General features: G+C 35.2%; 1 protein-coding gene across 1 annotated transcript; it reads right to left on the bottom strand.

The window, feature by feature from the left end:
- Positions 1–2650: 2650 nt before the first annotated feature.
- LOC107940942 ((3S,6E)-nerolidol synthase 1) lies at positions 2651–6085 on the bottom strand. Its single transcript, XM_016874406.2, has 7 exons — positions 5837–6085; positions 5490–5757; positions 4699–5077; positions 4146–4364; positions 3455–3593; positions 3114–3362; positions 2651–3035 (listed from the first exon to the last, which is right to left on the bottom strand). The coding sequence occupies exons 1-7, from the start codon at positions 6026–6028 to the stop codon at positions 2721–2723; spliced, it is 1761 nt and encodes a 586-aa protein (XP_016729895.1). The 5' UTR covers positions 6029–6085; the 3' UTR covers positions 2651–2720.
- Positions 6086–24068: the final 17983 nt, after the last annotated feature.

Genomic DNA, 24068 nt, shown 5'->3' with positions numbered 1-24068 from the left:
ATTGATAATGGCAGTAGAATGATTGCAAGTAATAAAAAGAAAATAGATTTTGTGTGAAAAATCCTTTTGGAAATAATATGGGTAGAGAAAGAGAAAATTCATTAATGTTGAAAAACAAATAATACAAGAGGAGTTTTAATTACATCTATTTAAGAATTGAAAAATCATGTTCTAATCAAAATCAAATAGTAGAAGTATAGTTCTATATGGTCCTCGACCTCTTGCCCCCACAGATCCCTTTATTTTACCGCTATATTTATTTCTTCAACAAGTGACAAGATTCGAATTACACAAACGCTAACAAGATGTTAATTCAAAACTGAGCAGTCTCCAACCCCGTTTAAAAATTGTTTGATGAATGATCCAAAATTGCAAATTCTTATTATTTGAGACGTTTATTTCACCATTAATCTTGCTTCCTTTCAAAGCCAAGACAGTAAAACCATGTTCCCACTAGAAATCTTGTTGAAAGAAAGATCAAGAACTTGTAAACTTGGCTGCAAACTCTTGAATTTTTTTCACTAGAAAACTCAGTTGGGGCAAGTTTCAATCATGTTTAAAGAAATGTCAGTGGCGTGCATTGATATGGTTTGATTAATTTGACTTTCTTTGTACAATACTATCTGTTATAACAATTAAGTTATACAAAATATTGTCATATTATCATTTATATCCTAGAGGATCTGGTAAGGAAATTTTTGCACTTATTTTGCTAATTGATCCGTCAACATACGATACCCATCTTCCGTGATGAGGTTTGCTAGTGCCTTGGTTTTGTTCAGAGATAAAGTCAAAAAATTACTTTAGAGGAATCAAAGATGAATCATAAATTATTGAAGAGTAAAAGTAATTTCATAAAAAAAATGAAAAGATTAAATGAAAAATCAACCATTTTTTTCGAGACAAGGCCCTTGCCTGATTTTGCTCTTTGGAGGAAAGGAAAACTAGAAAAAATGACAATCAAATTTTTGACGATACCAATTTCCATGAGCGTTCTCATACGGGTTGTAGGCAATCTCAAACTAGCAATCCTCAAAGGCTAGAATTGTAAATGTGTCAAGACTCGTAAGACCTTTTAGGTAGTCCTCCCTTAATCCTAGGGTTTTGACACTTATACAGTTCATGTTCCCACATGATCGACCTCTTAAAAGGTGTGGTGATGGAATAGAACCAAATTAGGTGAACAAAAAAGTGTTCAACACTCGTTCATAACGAGGCAGATCAAAGATGCTTCACTTGTCATGAATACATACGTTCATAGAGCCTAACCTTGACAAAGTGCTGCTCTTTAGCAAGCTTTATAGTGTAGTTTTATCCTTGGCAATTTTGACCGCTAATCTTTTCATTATTTGTTACATTTTGAGAATATTACTAGTGTTATGCGGGAATTTATAATTTATTTAATTAAATAATAATTAATTTCAAATTTTCTAATTTTATGTTGTAACAATATATTATTAATATATTATATTTTTTTAATTATATATAAAAGGGTAATTATTTAGTACAGAGGTGGTGATTTTATCATATGCCTTATTTATTTTTAAATATCTTAAATACAACTTAAGAACACATGGTAAAAGCTAAAATCTACTTATGGAGTTAAAACATTTCACCGTCAATGTATCAAATAATTATCCTTATAAAAATTAATTTAATATTAAATCAAGGTGTGAGTTAAATTTGGATAATCTAATTTAAATTCAAGATGTAAAAAAATAATATTGAATTTAAATATTAAATGAAACTCTGAATAAACTCAAGTATTTAGAAAAACTAAATTCCTAAAATTAGATGCAAGAAGAGAGACTAAATCCAAATATATGGATTGGATTAAAGAGAATACTCCTTAAATTTATAAAACTCCTTTCTACAAATCGTTAGTTAGAGAAATTAAAAATATGTAGACTAGGAAATTTGAATATCTGGAACAACATAAATCACATGAATAAATTAGCATTTGCTGTCAATTCGTCAAAAAGTGGTCCCGGTTCCTTGACTTGCAAAATTATTATTTTCTTTGCTTGTAAAAACCATTTGTTGCTTTCATGATGTTAATACTCCGTTACCTACCTACTGTGTTGCAATTCAATGTGGGATTTTGTAAGGTCAAAACATGCCTACTGTTCTTATTTTTTGAATAATTAAGAATTTAGTCCCTATGTTTGTATTTTTAAGAATTTAATTTATCTACTTTTTTAAATTTTAAAATTCATGTCCAATTGTTTTGTTAAATTCAATTTAATTACAACATCTCTTTTTAATTACATGGCTACTAAGTGAGTAGCTTTTTTACTTTAAAATGTCATAGCAACAAATTTAACCCAAAAAAAATTAACAGTGTTAACAGTTGGGCTTAATTTTTAAAATCTGAAAAGTAGAGAGACAAAATTCTTAAAAATACAACTACAATGACTAAATTCCTAATTTTCGAAAAGTAGGCATATTTTAGCCTTTTTGCAAAGGTTTGATTGTATTTTATGATGAAATCAATTTAGGTTTCTGTTTTCATTTCAACTATGAAATGAATTGTGCGTAAAACTTAAAGAATAGTTAACAATTTATTAAAATACAAAATTTCAAATCCTAAAAGTAACATTATTAGGAGGAACAATCACGATCTTCAAAAAGATTTTCATGTACCATAAAATAAATATAAAAGATAGTTTAATTATAAAAAAAATCATAATTTTGAAACAAATGATTTTTTTTTTGTTTGTTTACAATTTTGTCGGTAAAAGAGTTTTCATGGGTATACTTTGATAGAGAAGTGATTTCATGTACTCATCCAAGCTTGGAAGGCATTGATTTTCGTCGTAGCTATACATCAAAGGGACCATCCTTGCAATATTTAGAGAAGCCTTGCAGAAAGTCATGGAAAATGATTTTTGGAAAATGCATTGTTGGTTAAGCAATTTCCATTCATTGGCAATCATGTTGATAACATGTTTTCTAGCATTTTCAACTTCAATGCCTTGATTCTCTTTCATGTAGCAATCAATATAGGACCCATCATGTCCATCTTGATTCTCATCCTACAATTAATATATAAGATAAGTATTAGTATTGTATTAATCATAATTTTTTATAAGTTTAACAATTGATGTATGTACCTTGGCACTTCCCAAATCATCCCATAGACGAAGGATTGTAGCAGTGGATGAGATTATGGATGGATTGTTGTCAATAAGTTCCACATTTTGATCAGTCGAGCCAATGCCAAGGAGGAAGAAGATGTGAACCAAAACTATATGTACACCTGAGCTAATGATCCCATTCTCCAAATACTCATTAGCTTTTGGCAAATTCCCTGAACCGAACCATCGTGCTTCTACCAAAAATGCTCTAAACAAGGTGCTCCACTGTCCAATATATATAATATTAGCTGTGATTACGATGGACCGTAAAAGACATGAAAAAAAAGAAAAAAAGAGTTCTATTGGCATATACACACAGCTTTCCTTAAGGAGTTGATAGGGTTCCGACCATGTTCCTTGTACACCTTTTGGCTAATTTCATTAGTGATATCATCAAGAGCTTTGAAGCATATTTTCATGTAATAAGGTAGCTTATCACTTGCAGCATAATCCCACCTACATGCAATTAATTAAATCAATAATTTCATCAACTTGAAATCATGCATATATATTTTTTATTACACTTTAAAGTGTATATCATAAATAATATAATTTTATGTTATAGATAAATCATAGCGTAAATACAATAATTATTATAATATATAACGAAATAATAAACATAGTATTCACATATAGTGAAATTCAAATATGAAATTTCAAAATTCTTAAAGTTTTAAAGGTATTAAATAATGTGAGATGAGACCCAGTTTTAATAGTTAAGATAAATGAAGAAATTTGAAAATATCTAATTTGATAAGAGGAATATATGAAAAATAGAAAAAGGAAGAAAAGAAAGGAGACCAAAAGACAATAATTTTCATAAAAAAAGATGATTGATATACATCAAACAAAAAAATTCAAAGGATTACCAAGAAAGGAAAAGGAAATAAGATGAAAAGGAAAATTCCAAAAGGTTGTGAAAATTAGAGATATATATATATACATATTCCAATTTTAAATTAAGATGTTAATAATGTTGATATGTTAAATGTATGGTGCATCATTTACCTCTCCACAACTTGCACAAAAAGAGTGAGTTCATCAAGTGTCCCATAAACATCAAAAATATCATCTATTATGTAGATTAAGGAAATGGGCTTTGTGAGATCAATCCTTTGCTCTGATAAGGTTGGATCAGTGAGGCATGCCATGGACCAAATGTACCATTTCATTGGTTGATCCCTAGCAAACTCCAATTCCTTGGCTAAACCTAGCTGCTTCCACCAACTAAACAACATAAAAGAAAATTAGAGTTGGGTTTATTTTTGGATAATGTAAAACTAGCTTTTAGATTATGTCAAGTTACGGTTTTGGTTTTTCTGTTATGCTAAAATTTGGAACTTAGTTCTTATAATATAACATAATTTGATCCTCTATTTTTATCATGTCATTAATTAGTCTAAATGGTGACACCCTTTTTGTACTCATCGTGATAACATGACTGAAGGGGTGTTTCTAACTAATGATATCATAAAGTAGAGGGAAGAAGCGGAGTAAATCCTAAAGTTGAGCTAGTAGAGGGACTAAAACTGCAATTTGACCTAAAAAGTATAAACCTTACTTGGAAATGTGGGCAATTTCTTTCTGGTGTAAGGACTGAACTAGATTGAAATCCATTTTGGCTAGTTCTTGGAGGATATTTATCCATCCATTGGTGCCTTGGAAATCAGTGCCTAACAAGTTTCTTGCTGTGAATCTTGATAGGGTTTTATGAAAAGGTTGGTCCAATGTGTTCCTTATAGCCCTCTCAGAGAAAAGGTCCACTTTGGCCATTCGCCATTTTCTCAGGGACTGGGAACTAAATTCTCTTGCTTCATCAAGAATATCTTCTCCATCCATGCCTAGTTGTGATGCTTCATATAGTTCGATTAGTCCTTTGATGTCCCTGCAATGTTCATGTCTGAAACTGCCTTCCCTGTCTCTGAACCTGTCGAACACTCCTGCATGAACAAAACAATAGATTAATTTCACAAGAGGTCCTCATACTATGACTTTGATTCTAAATTGGTTTCTAAACTTTAAATTGTTTTAATTGAACCCTCCATTAAATTAACTATTAATTTGAATATTAAATGTTAGCTCGAATCCCATGTGAACTAAGCATCCCCTATAGACAGTTTGGATATTCTAACATGTTAAAAGAAAATAAAAGAAGATAACACGTTAAATATAAACTGTTGATGTGATAGATACACACCACGTATTCGTTAAATTCAATCGAATAATTAATGTCCAAGCTGACGAAAAACATCTGATTGATGGAATATAAATATTTTTTGGATTCAATTATAACGTTTGAATTATTAACCAAAAAGGACAAAAACTTTAATCTAAGGATGGAAATTTTCACACCTGCAGGGACAAAGTAGCCTTCTTGTCTGAGCAACCGAAAACGAAGGGCAACCTCATGAAGGTCATAGTTATGAAATCCATTACCATTTGCAGATAACATAAACTGTCTTTGCAGAACCTGCTCAATCTCATGTTGGAAATGGTGATCGATTCCTAGCCGTTGGATAGCATCAATCATAGTCAAACCCTGTAAAGGGTCTTCACTAACTAGTTTAAATACTCGCTTGAACCCCTCCAATTTGCTTGCATATTCATCCAGAAACTCATCCTGTAAAGAATTTAAACAGTTGAAATACAAGGACCGTATTGAAAAAAGAAAGACCATTAAAAAGAAAACACAAACTCACTGTGATATTGGGATTCCCATATCTGTAATCAACGTGTTGTACAGGTGTAGAAACGAAACTGGGTTCTTTGTAAGCATTACATCTAGGGATCATGGACAATGATGAAGGAGGATTGCTGTTGATTCGTGAAGTTTTTTTAATGGCAATGGGGGAACTGGGGGATGTACAGAAAACTTTAGAAAATGAAGCCATTTGGGAAACTAGTTCTTGGATTTGGATCAAAGTGTTTTGTTGAATTTTATATACCAAAGAAAGAATGCTAAAAGGGTCTATATTTATAGGATTATTTGTTAAAATAGGAGAAATGCAAGGGACTTGAATTTTGAACACGTGTAAATTTCGGCCGAGGACGGTGCTGACGAAGGTAGGCGGAAACCTTAGACTTCTGAGTTATTATTAGTTTATAAAACTTATAATTAAAATAATAAGAGTCAGATTAATACAAATATATAAATATTAAGAGTTAAATTTAACATTATACCTTAATATAATAAACAAAGTCATACCTTTATTTTTTTTTAAAAATTATAATTCAATTTGCTAAGATAAACCAAAAATTTTTCAATAAAGAAAAACAATAAATCCATATTATAGGTTTTTTTTATATATATATATTTATGTCCAACTTTCTTTTACCTTTTTCTATAATTCTTTCTTAAAATTCTTAGTTAAAATATATCAAAATTCGGAATTTAGACTTTATATTTTGTTTCATGAAGTTTAGTCTCTTTAATTTTTAGATTTTAAAATTCATGTTGAATTACTAACATTAGTATTTGATAAATTCAAGTTAATTACAATGTTACTTTTATTTTAAAATATCACAGCAACAAATTTAATAAAATTAATAATAACAACAATTAAATTTAAATTTTGAAATATAAAAAATAAACAAACTAAATTGCTAAAAATAAAAATATAAGGATTAAATTTTAATTTTTTTTCTACATTATTTTCTTTCTACTTTTATTTGGTGGGGAATATTATAACTGTATCATGTGGCCCACACCTTAGGCTATTATTGTGAGCCCAATGGGAAAACAAATCCACTCCTCACATTTCACCATAAAGCCTAAGATGTAACCTAATTTAAATAATATAACGTCATCACCACTGTTTAACACATATAATGATGCACTTCAAGATAAGCACAGGCTCAAAAGCATATAGGCTTTTGGCGGATATGGAAACCCAAATGGCAGAGACTATTTGGGAAATAAAATCATGCATGTCAAATTTATTACAAGCACACGCTCAAACGCATATAGGATTTTTGGTGGATATAGAAATTTAATGGCATAGATTATTTGTGGAAATAATTATAAGTATGTAAGTATTAATTTTTAAAACTAGGTTAATTTCTGTATTTTGTGAAAGTTATGGATTTAGTTTTTATATTTTTATTTAATAAATTTTATTTTTTATATTTTTAGAGTTGGTCAACTTTAGTCTTTATGTTTTTTGAAATTTAAAATTTCAGTCTTGACCCAAACAATGATTTATCATATTCATACATAGATATATATATTATACAAGGTTCTATCAGAAAAGGGAAATAAATAGCAATGTTTACATTATGGTAGCTATTTAGTATGTCGGAAAATAGTTATTTTCCTAACAATTTAATTAATTGGAAAGTGATTTCAACATTTGGGATATCAAATTTTATTTACTTTCTTATGAACATAACAATGTGGTTCCGATGATAAAATGTGGGAAAATTACTCTCATGTAAATTGGAAAGTTAAAAAAATATTCAGATAAAATTAACCCTATTTATATTGTTTTAGGATATTAGTCTAGTAATAAACATAATAAAATTGACTTAGCACTTATATTTGTATGAAATACTTGTTATTTTTGTTGTTGAATACGGGTAAATTTGTTCCATTTACTCTGTGTAGAAATTGTAGGTTAGTCTGCCTATGGGTTATAGCTTTTAGCTAAAACCAAACATGAATTCAAGTGTGTGTGTGTTTTTTTGTAAATTTATTCCAAAACAAGTTTTATATATCCATAATTTTATATATGCATTATTATGTTTAGAAATTATATGCAATATAAATTTAAAACAATTCTACTTTCAATTAAAATAATAATTTAAAAATAATCAATTAAATTTTATTATTAAATATCTAATCCTAATATTTGTTACGACTAATTTTTATTATAAAATTAAATACATGAATGTTTTTATTTATTTGAGATAAATTTATAAATTATAATTATATTTTTAGTAAAGTATTTAGTGAAGCAAACGTGATGAAGGAGGATTCGTGAAGTTTTGTTAATGGCAATGGGGGAATTGGGTGATGTACAGAAAACTTTAGAAAATGAAGCCATTTGGGAAACTTGTTCTTGGATTTGGATCAAAGTGTTTTGTTGAATTTTATATACCAAAGAAAGAATGCTAAAAGGGTCTATATAGGATTATTTGTTAAAATAGGAGAAATGCAATGGACTTGAATTTTGAACACGTGTAAATTTCGGCCGAGGACAGTGCTGACGAAGGTAGGCGGAATCCTTTGACATTATATATATTTTTATTAAATCAAATTTAATTAAAATAATGAGAGTCAAATTAATATATTAAGGATTAAATTTGACATTATACCGTAATAAAATAAACAAAATTATACCTTTATTTTTAAAAAAAATTATAATTCAATTTGCTAAGATAAACCAAAAAATTTTTAATAAAGAAAAACAATAAATACATATTATAGGTTTCTTTAAATATATTTTTATGTCTATTTTATGGTTCATATTCAGATTTTCTTTTACCTTTTTCTATAATTCTTAGTTAAAATATGTCATAAGTTCTTCAACTTTTTGAAAATTTGGAATTTAGACTTTATATTTTGTTTCATGAAATGTAGTCTCTTTAATTTTTAGATTTTAAAATTCATGTTCAATTGCTAACATTATTATTATTTGATAAATTCAAGTTAATTGTAATGTTATTTTTTAAAATTATGGCTATAAAATAAGTTACTATTATTATTTCAAAATATCAAAGCAACAAATTTAATAAAATTAATAATGACAAAAATTAAATTTAAATTTTAAAATCTAAAAAGTAGAGCAACTAAAATGCTAAAAATAAAAATATATGCATTATATTTTAAATTTTTTTCCTAGATTCTTTTCTTTCTTGTTCCACGTTTTCATGATGTTTTGGTGGGGAATATCTATAACTGTACCATGTGACCCACACTGTAGGCTGTTATTGTAAGACGTAACCTAATTTAAAATAATACAACATCAATGGGTCCAACCGTCATCCCCACTGTTTAACACATATAATGATGCATTTCAAGATAAGCACAGGCTCAAAAGCATATAGGATTTTGGTGGATATGGAAATCTAAATGGCATGTCAAAAGGACACGCTCTAAAGCATATAGGATTTAATGGCATAGATTATTTGTACGTAAATATTAATTTTTAAAACTAAACTAAGTTAATATAAAATCTATGTCGTCATCCCTACTTTAAAAAAAAAGTTAAAAAGGGAGAATTCTGCTCTAAGGTACAAACTTAATTATCAATTCAAAGATAAGCACAAATTCATTAAAAGCGCACACTCAAAACGCTTACAGGATTTTGGTGGATTCGTCGGGGAAGAAAATACCCCAAGTCCATAAATACTATTTCTTTTAAAAATAGGTTATTAGTATCGATATTGTTGCCAGTGCAGGAGAACATGGGGTCGAGTTTGCTGAAACGTATTATTCTCCTATTTAAAGGTTTGGGGTTGGGGACGGACAATGAGTAGTTTTAGACATTGTATCAAAAAAAGAGTAGATATGATAAAAATCTATAATGATATTAATGTTAAAAGAACAAGGTTAAACCTTGTCTCTTAGTTCTTCTATTTCATGAAAGCTGTAAATTTAATTCTTATATTTTTATTTGATCAATTTTAGTTTATACACTTTTTGAATTTCGAAATTTTAGTCCTCACCCATAAAACAATAGTGTAATTTGTTTGTTTAAATTTAATTACTAGTCTTATACTATGCGTACAGTTGTAGATTTAGCCTATATTCTTCAATTTAATCATTCTAAATCTATATTTTTTTTGAATTTTAAAATTTCAGTCTCAACGCAAATGACAGTCCTTAATCTATTAACTAAATTTTTAGTAAGTATATGAAAATAACAAATTGACATGACCTTACATATATACGATTCCTGCATCAAATTTTAGAAACAACAACACTTAATAAATTTGATAATAGACAACGAGAAATACTTGTTTGGATAAATTTTTGAAAAGGGAAAGGAAATATCATTATCACCAACAGGTTAAGGAAGCACCAACGTTAATTACATGTTAAAGACACCGCATGGATAACGTTGATGGGTTTATTGGTTCAATTTCTTCCCTTATGAATTTAAATTTTAAACTTTTAGCAATAATTCAAATTTGTTTAATTAATTTTTTTATTGATTTTGTATGATCTGTAAAGTTGTATGTTGACACCATTTTTTTGATTGAAAAACGGGGTCGACTTGGGTTTTGAAAATGAAAAAGGGAGTCGCCACCAATCCTTTTTGAGCTGTGATTGGGTCACCTTGGAAAAAGGTTGTTTTTAATAAATAATTTGATTTTATTAAAATAACGGTTTTGGTCTACGAAATTTAGAAAATGGTTTCGGGAGTCGGTTACGTACGAGGAAGGATTAGCACCCTCGTAACGCCCAGAAATTGGTACCTAGTTGATTATCTAATGTCTTGATGTCGAAAATTGAGAACTTGAAAGAATTAAAAATACGATCCTTGTATTAAAATGAAAATTTTTGGAAAAAGAAATATATTTCACGTTAATCGAGAAAGAGAATCATATCCAGTAAGTTAGAATACAATATCTCAAATTCTCGATACGCGAATAAAAAATGCTTATTTAAAAGATATTTTAGCCATCTCGGATTTAAAAATGAGATCACAACCAGTAAGTTAGGACGTGATTTTTTTTAATCCCGAGGTCATCTAAAATTTGAGTTTAGAAAGATTCGTACATTTAGATTTATCGAGAAAATCGAAACCCAGTAAGTTAGGGCACGATTTTCTCGAATCCAAACACGAAATGCCATTTTTAAAAAAAATAAATTTTGTTATATCGAGTAAAAATAAAGCACAAAATTATAGTGAAAGCAAATTACATTATTTATGCATGGCAAAATCATAATGAACATGAAAATATAAAAACGATGCAAGCTATAGCAATCAATATGAACGATCAAACTTACAACATACAAAATAACAAAATAAAAAAACGAATAAAGTTAAATCATTCATTCAAAATAATAACAAAATGAAATAAATAAATAGCAAATACAATTAAGTATAAAAAGATATATATAGACATGAACTAAAATATGTGTATACATGAATTAACAAAATATATAAAGTATATTTTATATAAAATAAATAAATACGCGTATGTATAAAAAATATGTACATATATAGGTGTATAAAACTATGGAATACGAAGATAAAGAAATACATATAAAAAGTAAGTGTATATATATATTGTAAAATAAAAGAAAAAGTATATATGTACAAACTAAAGTTTAAAACTAATGAAAATATACATATGTATACAAATAAATACGTTAATTTATATACATACTAAAAATATATTGAAAATGTGTATGTATATGCGGATTTAAAAAAATATAAAAAAAAGGTGTATTTTAGACTATAAAGATTATATATAAATATGTATGTATTTATGAAAATGAAAATATGTATATAGATATATAGATAGGTACATAAGTTGTAAAATATATAAATATATATATGTACCAGAAGTTTAAATAAAATTAATATAAATAAATAGGTAATAATAATAGTAGTAGTAGTAATAATAATAATAATAATAATAATAATAATAATAGGACTAATTCAAAACGGAAACGAAATCTCAGGGCTGAAATAAAAAATAAAACGGAATAAAGGATTAAAATGTAATATGCGCGAAAAAGGGGGGGGACCAAAGTCATAAATACCCCGAAGCCCCAAAACGCAGTGCAGCAGAGGGTCAAAATAGAACAAAAACAGAATTCTGGGGCGAAATTGAAAAATAGGAAATAGCGAAACAGGACCAAATTGCAACGCGCTACAAAGTCGGAGGGACTACGCGCACAAATATCCCATTTAAAGAAAACACGCGGATCCTTCCCCTGTGTCGGGTCACCGCGCGGGTCAGAGCTCGATACGACGCCGTTTTGGAGCCACTGATCAGACTCCAAACGGCGTCGTTTCACACATCATGTAAGGGCCAAAAAGAACCCTAATCTGGTAGCCTCCATTTCATTTTCTAATGAAAAGAGAAAAAAAATAAAATAAAAATAAAAAAAAGAAACAGGAAAAGAGAACAGAGAGCTCGAATGCTCTCCTCTCTGCGCCCCTCTCGGCCTTAAAGCTCAGGCCACCATCTCCGCCTCCATGGCCAGTGGCCGGAGCTGCGCGAGAACGGCCCCTAGGCCTCCCCCTTTTGCGGCGTCCCCGAAGGCTAAGCCTTCTCAACCGCGAGACCAAAAGGAAAAGGGATGAAATGCCCCTTTTTGCTCGACTCCGACGACGGCAAAGGCGGAGTTCCGACACCAGCCCACCGAAGCAGTAAGGTATCTTCCCCTTTCCCTTTTAGTCCCGCTTTATTTATTAAACGATTGCAGAAAAATAAACAAAAATAAAAGAAATAAAATGAATAAGAACACGAGAACAGAGTAGAAATAACTGGAGTCAACCTTTTTTTATTTGCTTTTTCTTTTTCTTGAATTCAAAATGCTGTCCCTAAAAAATGTACAGAGATGTTGTTTGGCTTTTATAGCCAATTTACATTGTATTTTTTGGTTGTATTCTATTGCTTTGCACTATCTGTTGCGTGCTCCGGCTTTTTCTGCCATTTTGCAGGTGTTGATGAAGCTAGGCACGGTGGGTGGCGATGGGACAAGGCGAACGGCAGAGGGATGGGTGCGGCGCTAGGTTTGGCTAGGGTTTCATTTTTCTGAAACCCTAGTTGGATTTTTGGGGGGAATTGGGCTCCGAATTTGGGCCTCGGGTTTGGGTTGTAATTGGGCTTGTGGGTTGGTGTTTGGGCTCTGTTAATTGGGCCCGGGCAATAATTGGGCTGTACAGCTGCCCCTCTTTGCTCGTTGTCGTGTAACGATAACAGAGCAAAGACTAAGAAAGACCAATTTTTGCCCAGTCTTGCCGAGGAAATAAGATTCGCCGTTGTGGCTTCGATCTTTTAAATTGCAATGTCGGGGAAGTGAGATTCGCCGTTGTAGCTTTAATCTGTTCCACTGCATTGCCAGAAGTAAGATTCACTGTTGTGGCTTCGATCTTTTAAATTGCAATGTCGGGGAAGTGAGATTCGCTGTTGTAGCTTCAATCTGCTCCGCTGCATCGCCTGGAAGTAAGATTCGCCGTTGTGGCTTCGATCTTTTAAATTGCAATGTCGGGGAAGTGAGATTCGCTGTTGTAGCTTCAATCTGTTCCACTGCATCGCCTGGAAGTAAGATTCGCCGTTGTGGCTTCGATCTTTTAAATTGCAATGTCGGGGAAGTGAGATTCGCTGTTGTAGCTTCAATCTGTTCCACTGCATTGCCTGGAAGTAAGATTCGCCGTTGTGGCTTCGATCTTTTAAATTGCAATGTCGGGGAAGTGAGATTCGCTGTTGTAGCTTCAATCTGTTCCACTGCATCGCCTGGAAGTAAGATTCGCCGTTGTGGCTTTGATCTTTTAAATTGCAATGTCGGGGAAGTGAGATTCGCTGTTGTAGCTTCAATCTGTTCCACTGCATCGCCTGGAAGTAAGATTCACCGTTGTGGCTTTGATCTTTTAAATTGCAAACTATGGTTTATTCGATCTGCTTCGCTGTCAATACAGGAAGGCAAGATCTGCTATCTTCATTGATCTGTTCTCTGGGGAACATGGCCTGTATAATCCATTTGATGGACCTATTTATGTCTAGTAATTAGGATGACCAGAATGAATCAAATGGTCCTAACTAGACGTGTATGAATGACATTTGAATGAATGTCGAAATGTCATGAAAGTGATTTCTTGATGCTTAGGTTATCATCAGGCAAAAGCTTATTAAGGTTTATCGCTGACGTGCTACAACGCCTTCTTGCTCGACTGGCAAATCCAAAGAAAAACTTAACCAGATTGCCCCCCACTGTAAACCTCCAGGTTCAATCCACTGGATGCAAAATTTGAACCATCTTTCTCCCGCTGTAACCCAAAGGTAGGAAGATCTGGCCTTTTCTCGATCCTCTGCTATCACAATTCAATGATACAGAATGTGAAGCTCTTTGGTCCTTTACCCCATTCCCAAGGTGTCATACCAAATGCTCATACACAATGAAGAGTTTTCTTCTCCCAGAAGACATTTTCTTATTGCTTGGTGAACATCACTTGTTTGTTCATTGAAGCTTTGCCACCAACACGACATCTTGTCATTTTGTTCAATGTTTGGAGAACAAAATTTGAAAAGATAGTCCTGACTTGGACTTTTCCCTTTTAGACACTTTGAATTTAGTGTGCTCTAAACAACAGTCCTGTTTCAGGTTCCTTCATTATTTAGAAATTTCTAGAGTAATATGCAAAACTCCATTTGCTTGAACATTCAGTTCATTAATAGTTATTCTAAATGTTTTTCCGAAAAGATTACCACAACGATCAAACAAATGTTATTAAGAACAAATCTCGAAATGAATGAGTTAATCAAGATAGCAAATTTTGCCAAGATAAAAATGAAATAAAACAATAGACAAAATGAAATTTTACTGGGGAGCAAAGCTTGAAATGAATACATTAATCAAGACAACAAATTTTGCCAAGATTCAAAATATAAGATGACGACAGGCGCCCCAGATATCGCAGCACGAGCTTCTCTGCATAAGTTTTCTAAAGACCATTTAATATGTGTTTAGGGAATCTACAGTATTCTGTCGATACCCCAAGATGTCACCTATTCCTTCTTGTGATTCAGGTATAGTAAGACCACCACATGCCTCAGATCCTGATCAAAGTTTGAGCTGTTTCGTTCACCTCACGCTTCTTCAAAATTTGAGCCGCCTTTTCAGGTTTTCAACTCAAATCCCCTTTGGTCTCAAGGTGCCCTTTACGGGTTTTCACCTTGGCCTCTCCCCTTTTTTTTTTTGAATTCCCTTTACGGGTTTTCACTTTGGTCCTCCTCCTTCAGGTGAAGTATTTCTTGACTGAATCCGAGTTCACAGGATTTGGCAAGCTTTTACCATCCATCTCGCTCAAGATCAAAGCTCCTTCTAAAAGGCCTTTTTACCACATAAGGACCTTCCCAATTTGGCATCCATTTTCCTCTAAATCCTTTTGTAGAGGAAGAATCTTTTTCAAAACCAAGTCCCCCTCGTAAAATTCTCTAGGACGAACTTTTTTGTTATAGGCTCGCGTCATTCGTTTCTGATACATCTGACCATGACGAATAACTTTTAACCTCTTTTCTTCTATCAAGTTTAGCTGGTCATATCGAGATTGAATCCATTCAGCCTCATCCAACTTTAGTTCAGCTAATACTCGGAGGGAAGGAATTTCAACTTCTATGGGTAAAACTGCTTCCATCCCATAGACTAAAGAAAACGGTGTTGCCCCAGTAGAGGTTCTAACGGAAGTGCGATATGCCAGGAGAGCAAAGATAATTTCTCGTGCCAGTCTTTGTAGGTTTCAGTCATTTTTCCTACAATTTTCTTGATGTTTTTGTTAGCTGCTTCCACGGCACCATTCATTTTTGGACGATACGGTGACGAATTGTGGTGTCTGATCTTGAACTGACTACAAACTTTCGCTATTAAGTTGTTGTTTAAGTTCATCGCATTATCGGATATGATCCTTTCAGGCATCCCGTATCGACATATGATCTCCTTTTTCAGAAACTTGCTAACTACCGACTTCGTGATATTTGCATATGAAGCAGCCTCCACCCATTTAGTGAAGTAATCAATAACCACAAAGATAAAACGATGCCCATTAGAAGCTTTTGGAGATATTGGCCCGATAACGTCCATTCCCCACATGGAGAAAGGCCATGGAGAAACCATAACATGAAGGGGTGGAGGTGGTGCGTGCATTTTGTTACTGTAGATTTGACACTTATGGCACCTTTTGGCATAATTAATGCAATCCCCTTCTATGGTGGACCAATAGTACCCAAATCTCATAATTTGTCTGGCCATCGTGAAGCCGTTGGCATGCATTCCACAGATACCTTCATGCACTTCTTCCAAAATTTCTTTTGCCTCGACAGCATCCACACACCTCAACAATACTTGATCTTTTCCCTTTTTATACAAAATTTCCCCATCTAGGACATAGTCAATGGCTAATCTCCTTAATGTCTTCTTATCATTTTCTGTCGCATGGTCAGGGTATTCACGACTCTTCACATATTGCAATATGTCATGGTACCAAGGGTGATCATCTTTTCCCTCTTCACTGTCAATGTTGCAATAATGAGCTGGAGTCTTGTAGATGCTGATCTGGATAGGCTTCATATCTTCTAATTTGTTCACTTTAAACATGGAGGCTAAAGTGGCCAAAGCATCTGCCATCTGGTTTTCATCTCGCGGGAGGTAACTAAAGGTGACACTATCAAATTCCTCAATCAATTCCATAGCTAATTTTTGATAGCGGACCAACTTCGGGTCTCTTGTTTCCCATTCCCCTTTGAGCTGATAAATTACTAATGCAGAGTCCCCGTATACTTCTAGCACCTTAATTTTCCGCTCTATGGCTGCCCGGATGCCCATAATGCAAGCTTCATACTCAGCCATATTATTTGTGCAGTCGAAGTCCAATTTGCTAGTGAAAGGATAATAGTCTCCACTGGGAGACACGAGTACTGCCCCAATTCCGTTGCCTATAGCATTTGAAGCTCTGTCAAAACTCAACTTCCAAGAACCACCTTCTTGGAAATCTTTCTCTACAGTTGCGATATACATCAAATCTTCATTTGGGAAATCGAAGTTCAATGGCTCATAATCATCCAGAGCCCTACTTGCTAGGAATTCCGCTATTGCACTTCCTTTGACCGCTTTCTGGTTTACATAGACTATGTCAAATTCAGATAGAAGAATTTGCCATCGGGCCATTCTTCCATTCAGAGCGGTTGACTCCATTAAGTATTTCAAATGGTCCAATTTGGAGATTAACCAGGTCGTATGGTACAACATGTACTGTCTCAGTCTCCGAGTGGTCCAGATTAGGGCACAACATAATTTCTCGATTGGCGAATATCTTGTTTGCATTCAGTGAACTTCTTACTGAGATAGTAGATTGCTATTTCCTTTCGTCCTGATTCATCATGTTGACCAAGCACGCATCCCATGGAATTTCCAAATACTGCCAAATACAGTATGAGTGGTTTGTCTGGGCAGGGTGGCATCAGCACTAGGGCGTTGGATAAATAATGTTTGACTTTTTCAAAAGTTTTTTGACATTCCTCATCCCATACACCAGGATTATGTTTCTTGAGGAGGCGAGAAATGGGGTCGCATTTCTCAGTTAGCTGTGAGATGAACCGAGCAATATAGTTCAGCCTTCCTAGAAAACCTCGAACCTCCTTTTGAGTAGCGGCGGGGGTAATTCTTGTATTGCTCTTACTTTGTCAGGATCAATCTCAATTCCTTTCTCACTGACCACGAACCCAAGCAATTTTCCTGATCTGACCCCAAATGTGCATTTTGCTGGATTTAGCTTTAGCTGAAATTTTCTCAACCTCATAAATAATTTCTTAAGGACCTGCACGTGTCCTCTTCTGTTTTAGATTTGCAATCATGTCATCAACATAGACCTCTAACTCATTATGCATCATATCATGGAACAATTTACCATGGCCCTCTGATACGTTGCCCCTGCGTTTTTCAACCCAAATGGCATCACCTTATAACAAAAGGTTCCCATAGGGTTATGAATGTAGTTTTCTTCATATCCTCAGGATGCATCTTAATTTGGTTATATCCAGAGAAACCATCCACGAAAGAAAACAGCGAATGTCCTGCTGTGTTGTCCACCAAGCATCAATGTGCGGCAAGGGAAAGTTATCTTTGGGGCTGGCCTTATTTAAATTTCTATAATCTACACACATTCGGACCTTCCCATCTTTTTTAGGGACAGGAACGATATTGGCTACCCACTCGGAGTATTTGACCACCTGCAGGAATCCAGCGTCGAATTGTTTTTGTACCTCCTCTTTTATTTTTAACACAACATCAGGCCTCATCCTTCGGAGCTTTTGCCGAACTGGTTTGTAATCTTCCTTTATAGGAAGTCGGTGAACTACATGTCAGTACTTAACCCCGGCATATCTTGGTATGACCATGCGAAGACATCTTTGAACTCTCGAAGCAATTTAACGAGGTTCTTTCACTTCATCAGCTATGCACGTGCCAATCTTTACCATCTTTCCCTCCTCCAGGATCACTGTCTCTATCGTCTCCTCGTGAGGAAGAACCTGTTTCTCTTCCTGCTCTACCATCCTCAACAAGTCCGGAGGTAGGTTGTAATCCGTGTTATCTTCAAAATCTTGAGATTCCTCTAAACACATATCTCGTTCAAAAGGATTTTCTAAGTCCATAGTAGAGTCACTCATATCATTGATATCTTGGGACCTGTTATAGGTATCAAAGAATGTACAGGGAAGTATGAATTTAAGGATTCTTATTTAGTATGACATGAATAAAGAATGATTCAGAATAAAGCATTCGGGATGACTATTCGTATGAAAGAATGGAAAGAGTTTTAAAGAATATATATACTCAAATGCGAAGATATATTTCATTGAAATCACAATGTCCACATATAAGCCTATTTTAGTTCACAAAGTTTTTATTTTCTCTAGGCTTAGAACAATTAATATGTTTTGAATATTACTCTGGAAAAGCTCTAAAAACTTCAGGCATTTCTTCTGCAGTCCAATTGTTTAAAACACTCCCAGGTTCAACGGGATAGATGCCTGATGTACTTCCCTCTTCAGATTCTTCTTCAAATATGGCATTGATGCTTAAGTTTCCTAACATTTCCTCTGCGGTCTTCTTTCTTGGAGTCCTCAGTCCAGAATACATGGTTCCTCCTGATATGAATGTCCTGGATATGTGGGGGAAAGCCATAGGTTCCCAATCAACTTCTTTTCCGTTCAACGCGCTTTCCTCCTGTCTTGTCTTTTCTCTAACTCTTTCTTTCTCTGCTTGGCATTTGGTTTAAATCCTAAACCAAAACGGTCCTGTTTGTCTTTCACCACTGGTGCCTCAATCTTTCCTTGAAGGCATCTTCCCAGTCCTCTTCCAGGCACAGCTCCTTTCCCAACTTCATTTGTAGTCCCATCCTTGTGGCTCTAGATATGCTGGGCATTGGGATTTTCTTTCCTTCAGTGACAAAAGTTGCATTTACGAACTCTAAGGATCGAAAAGAACATTTGACCGCATCGTCATCTACTCCCAATATGGTGCGTCGCTGGTTACCGATGCAATGATGTCTTCCTCAGCGTCAATCGTAATTAACCGGCCTTCTGTCACTAATTTCAACTTCTGGTGCAATGATGAAGGCACCGCCCCTACTGAATGAATCCATGGTCTCCCCAGTAAGCAATTATACGAAGGCTTGATATCCATCACTAAGAAATCACTTCGTACGTATTTGGGCCAATCAAGAGAGGTATTTCTATTCTTCCCATCACCTTTCTTTCGGTACCATCAATGCTCTCACTATGTTCTGGCATGATTTCATGTGAGAGCTGTCCACCGGTAACCTATTTAAGGTGGATAGGGGTAAAACATTCAAGGCTGATCCATTATCAATTAGCACTCTTGACAACATATGTTTCCCGCAGTAAGTAGAAACATGTAAGGCTTTGGTGGTTCCTCTTCCCCCGGGCGGTATTTCATCATCATTAAAGAAGATGAAATTGTCGGCACTGATATTATTAACCAAACGGTCCAACTTATTCACTGAGATATCATCAGCGACGTAAGTTTCATTTAGCACCTTAATCAGCGCATTACGATGTATCTCTGAACTTAGAAGCAATTCAAGCATCGAGATACGAGCCGATTGCTTATGTAATTGCTCTACCACGCTGTACTCGCTATGTTTTAAAATTTTAGAAATTCATAGCCTCATTTTCAGTTACCGGCTGATTGATGCGCGGCTCGATTTTGTCTGTCTTTACTTTTCCCAATTCAACCGCTAAGCTTTTCCTTTTCCAGACTCCACTCTTGCGTTTGCCGGATCATAGCGTTTTCCACTTCGTGTATAGAACCCTTCATCCTCTCCTGAAGCATTTATCAAGCTCTCCTCTCCTGGATTGTTACATTGCAGTTGTAATTCCAAGGAACCTTTTTGCTATCCTTGTAGGGAAAGGATACAGGTTTTTGGATTACGACCTTTGGTGCTATTTGTATTCCAGATTCTCTGCTCATTGGTTTTGCAATAATCACCACGGGTAATTAGCCTTTGGGCTTTCCCCGTGGATCCTTCTTCTGCAGCATAACCTCTCCTCCTTCTAATCCCTTAATCTCTTCATAAAACTCCACTCTTTGCTATCCATTAAGTTTTGCATCATGGTTCTGAACTCGGTGCATCTTGGATGTCATGGCTTTCTTCTGCATGGAACTCGCAAATTTCCTTGTTCCTTCAGGCCTTTCTATTGAAACTTGCTTGATGAGACCTCTTTTCATCATTTGTTTCCAAACCCATTCAAGGGGGTCTTTATCTCTGCTATGTTGGCTTTGACTCTCCTTCCTCCATATTCATTATCGCATTCACCCTTTATTATCATGGTTGGGCAACGGATTCTCTGCTACATTCGGTCCTGATGAGTCGCCTATCTTTACGATCCCCAATTGATAAGTCTTTCAACTAACTTATTGAATGCAGTGCAGTTTTCAATTGAGTGCCCTTGGTCCCCGCGTGATACTCGCATTGAACGCTTGCGTCATACCACATAGGGTATGGAGGTTGCATAGGTTTGAGGTAAATGGAGATATCACACGTGCATCGAATAAGTTCTGGTACAATTCCCTATACGTCACTGGGATGGGTGTGAATTGAAGTTTCTCTACCTTTGGCCTTGGATTGGATTCCTGTGTCGAAAAATTTGTAGATTAGCGGTTACTGCTCTGGCTTGCCCCACCGTGATTGATTTAGAATGGTCCTTATTAAACGTGCTTGTATTATTTATCTCATGTTCCTTTTTCCTTGGAGCCGACCTTTTAGTACTTTCTCCTGCTTCTATCTTGCCACATCTTATGGCGTTCTCTATCATTTCTCCAGACATCACTATGTCTGGAAAGCTTTTAGTGGCACTGCCCAACATGTGATTGAGAAATGGAGCTTTCAAGGTATTGATAAAAGCATGGTTATCTCCTTCTCTAAAAGTGGTGGTTGAACTTGTGCTGCTACCTCCCTCCATCTCCGAGCATACTGGCGAAAGTTCTCATTAGTTTTCTTTTCCATGTTTTGCAATACAATTCGATCGGGTGCTATATCCATCACATGTCTATACTGCTTTATAAAGGCCTGCGCCAAATCTTTCCAGGAGTGGATTTCGGTTCGACTCAATTGATTGTACCATCTAGCTGCTGACCGATCAAACTGTCCTGAAAACAGTAAACCAACAGTTGCTCATTGTTGATGTACCCGGTCATTCTTCGGCAAAACATGTGATATGAGCCTGGGGACAACTTGTCCCGTCATATTTTTCAAACTCCGGTATCTTAATTTGGAGGAAGGACCAAATTTGGTACAAGCTTAGATCTTTAGCATCCATCCCATGATAATTCTCCTACTTTCCATGGCTTTGAATTTCTCTTCGAGCCATTTACATCTTTCCTCCAATCGACTCGGTAGTTCTTCCTTTGTTTTCTCTTTTCCCATCATTTCGTCAAAATCGGGTACTATGGGATTAGTAGGGGCTTCTCCGAGATGAGAACCTATTCCAGTTTGGAAATTTACTGGTATTGAGGCACCAATTTGAAATTGCTGAGGCCTGATAGTAATAGATGATCTGCGTGGTTGCACCTCAGCTTGGGTTTGCGCATGAGGAGGAGTGAAACCTGGGGGATAGAGGGGCTATCATTATTTTCTTCTTCTGTATTAACCACGGGGTCTTTTCCTTTATCGCTTCCCCCTTTGAACAATTGCGTTATTCAGCTATAATGCTTTTTTGAGACTCTATCATTTCGTTCTTCTATCTTGTTGAATCTTCTCTAACCGCTCTTGTATTTGTTCTGTATCTCCTTTGGAGCTGTTCGGTCTTTCGAGTCTTTGATCCATGGCTTTTGTTTTGCGACGGGTACCGTAGTGATAAACGATTGGCGAATTTTTGTTAGTTTCCAGGGTAGTTCTGTCATAATTTTAAATTAATTAGGCTCCTTTTTAAACTTAATGCATATGATGATATGTAAATGCATGAATGCAAAAAGAGGCACTGATTCTAATTCACTTCATTAGGGCTTTACTAGAGAAGAATTTCTTTACATAAAATAGATTACATATACGGCTTTGCCCTTATGCCCAAGCCTTAACCTTTTTAAGGAGCCAAGCTAATTCTCGGCCCGGTCCGATTCCACCTCAAACTTTAAACTTAATAGATCAGCTTGACGCTAAGGTTTGCAGGTGATCAGCTACTCGCGTCTTGAACCACTGCCTCACCCATAACATATCTCTGTCTCTATCTGATCTTGAGACCGCTGGAATCGCCCTTGCCACTGCTCACTACTTCTTTCCAGAAGTCTATTCGGAATTCGCTGCTTTGCAATGCGTCCTCGAGCTCTCTTACTTGTCCCTTTAATCTTCAATTTTTTTCAGCTTGCCTTTATTCAATCACAGAATTACGACTACGGTATGGTGAAGTAGCCTTTCCAGTTCAGTTATTCGGGCATTCAACTTCGTCTTCTCATTTTGGCAGACTAGCAGACTTTCTCCCAAAGTACTCTCGAGTTTGAGCATCCTGAAATTTCTTTTCCCACTGATTAGCTTTCGTTTCTTTCCTCCTGAATTTCCTGCCGCCATTGTTCTGACGTTTTACCCAAGCCAACAGTTCTTATCGACCTGTGCAACTTCTTGTAATCAGTCTTCAGGCTGTCTAAATCTTCTTCTGCCTTGTTCTTCCTTTCCTTATTTGTCGGCTCTAATCTTTGAATGTCCAATTAGTCCTAACTGCATTTTCTCTTCCTCTAACTTCTCTACTTTCTTTCTATCTCCAAACTCCTCTTTTCAAATTCTTGTTGATATCTCTATCTCAGAGGCAGTACCTGTAGTGTTCCTCTAAGATCGAGCAGTTTCTGGATTAGACGCCGGGATATTATCGTTGACCCTTTGATCACGCCATGGCTATACTCGGGGGTCATCGTCGGACCCACGGCTAAAATTCTCATTCGGCGAGTTTGGTTCCAGGCATTAGACACCTCTCGAACCTTTTTCTTGTATTGTCCTCCCTATAAGAAAAATCAGAATAGGCCAACCCCAGCGTTGCTGGTACGAATTATCGTGATCTATACTGTCTGATACAGTAGGGGAGCATATCCGACAGCTCCCCACATCCCGAGCAGAGGAACCCAGTCGAAATCTCCACACCGGTACAATATCTCATCAGGAATTAACCAGGAGCCCTTCATTCAATATTTCATCCTGGAGATTCTGGAGTATCTCCCTCCATCTTTCTTCTGAAAGATCATCCGTCTTGGTGTGGCCACCAATTCCTCTAGAGGGGAGTAACGTTAGAGAACACTCGATAAGAGACCTTTTCCATTTTCTAGAAATGACTATGAAACCCATGCCAATAAAAGTTGTGCGCATCCAATAAACCTTCCCTCACCTGTTTCCGACATGCACTCAGGGATCTGAAAGTTTCCGGCCAGTATTGCCGGAACCGGTGTAACCCCTTTACTAAGCCGATCAAACAAATCAGATACAGCCTCGTCGATGTGCCCTAAAGCCTTGGGGAAGACCACTAGCCCGTAGATACCATAAAGCGAAGACATCGACCCTTTTCTTTACGTCAGGATGTACAAGCACCAAATCTCGTAAGCTTTTCCAATGGACACATTTACTGGTCGCCCTTCTGTTGGATTCGGGCAGCGACCCCACTGCTCGCTCATCCCGTAATGTTCATTAATTTCCTTAACAATGAAGGGACACAAAGCAAGCTCTAGAATAAAACTCTGTCGCACTTGAAACTTGG

The sequence above is a fragment of the Gossypium hirsutum genome, chromosome D10, assembly GCF_007990345.1.
Source record: "Gossypium hirsutum isolate 1008001.06 chromosome D10, Gossypium_hirsutum_v2.1, whole genome shotgun sequence".
Lineage (NCBI taxonomy): Eukaryota > Viridiplantae > Streptophyta > Magnoliopsida > Malvales > Malvaceae > Gossypium > Gossypium hirsutum.
Note: the sequence above shows the minus strand (reverse complement) of the source record. Positions and strands in the feature narration are given on the sequence as shown.

Coding starts and splice junctions, on each gene's coding strand:
- LOC107940942 (XM_016874406.2), bottom strand. CDS start 6,028: ATGGCTTCATTTTCTAAAGTTTTCTGTACATCCCCCAGTTCCCCCATT. Junction 5,758..5,836: donor ATGGGAATCCCAATATCACA/GTGAGTTTGTGT, acceptor AATTCTTTACAG/GATGAGTTTCTGGATGAATA. Junction 4,365..4,698: donor GAAATTGCCCACATTTCCAA/GTAAGGTTTATA, acceptor TATGTTGTTTAG/TTGGTGGAAGCAGCTAGGTT.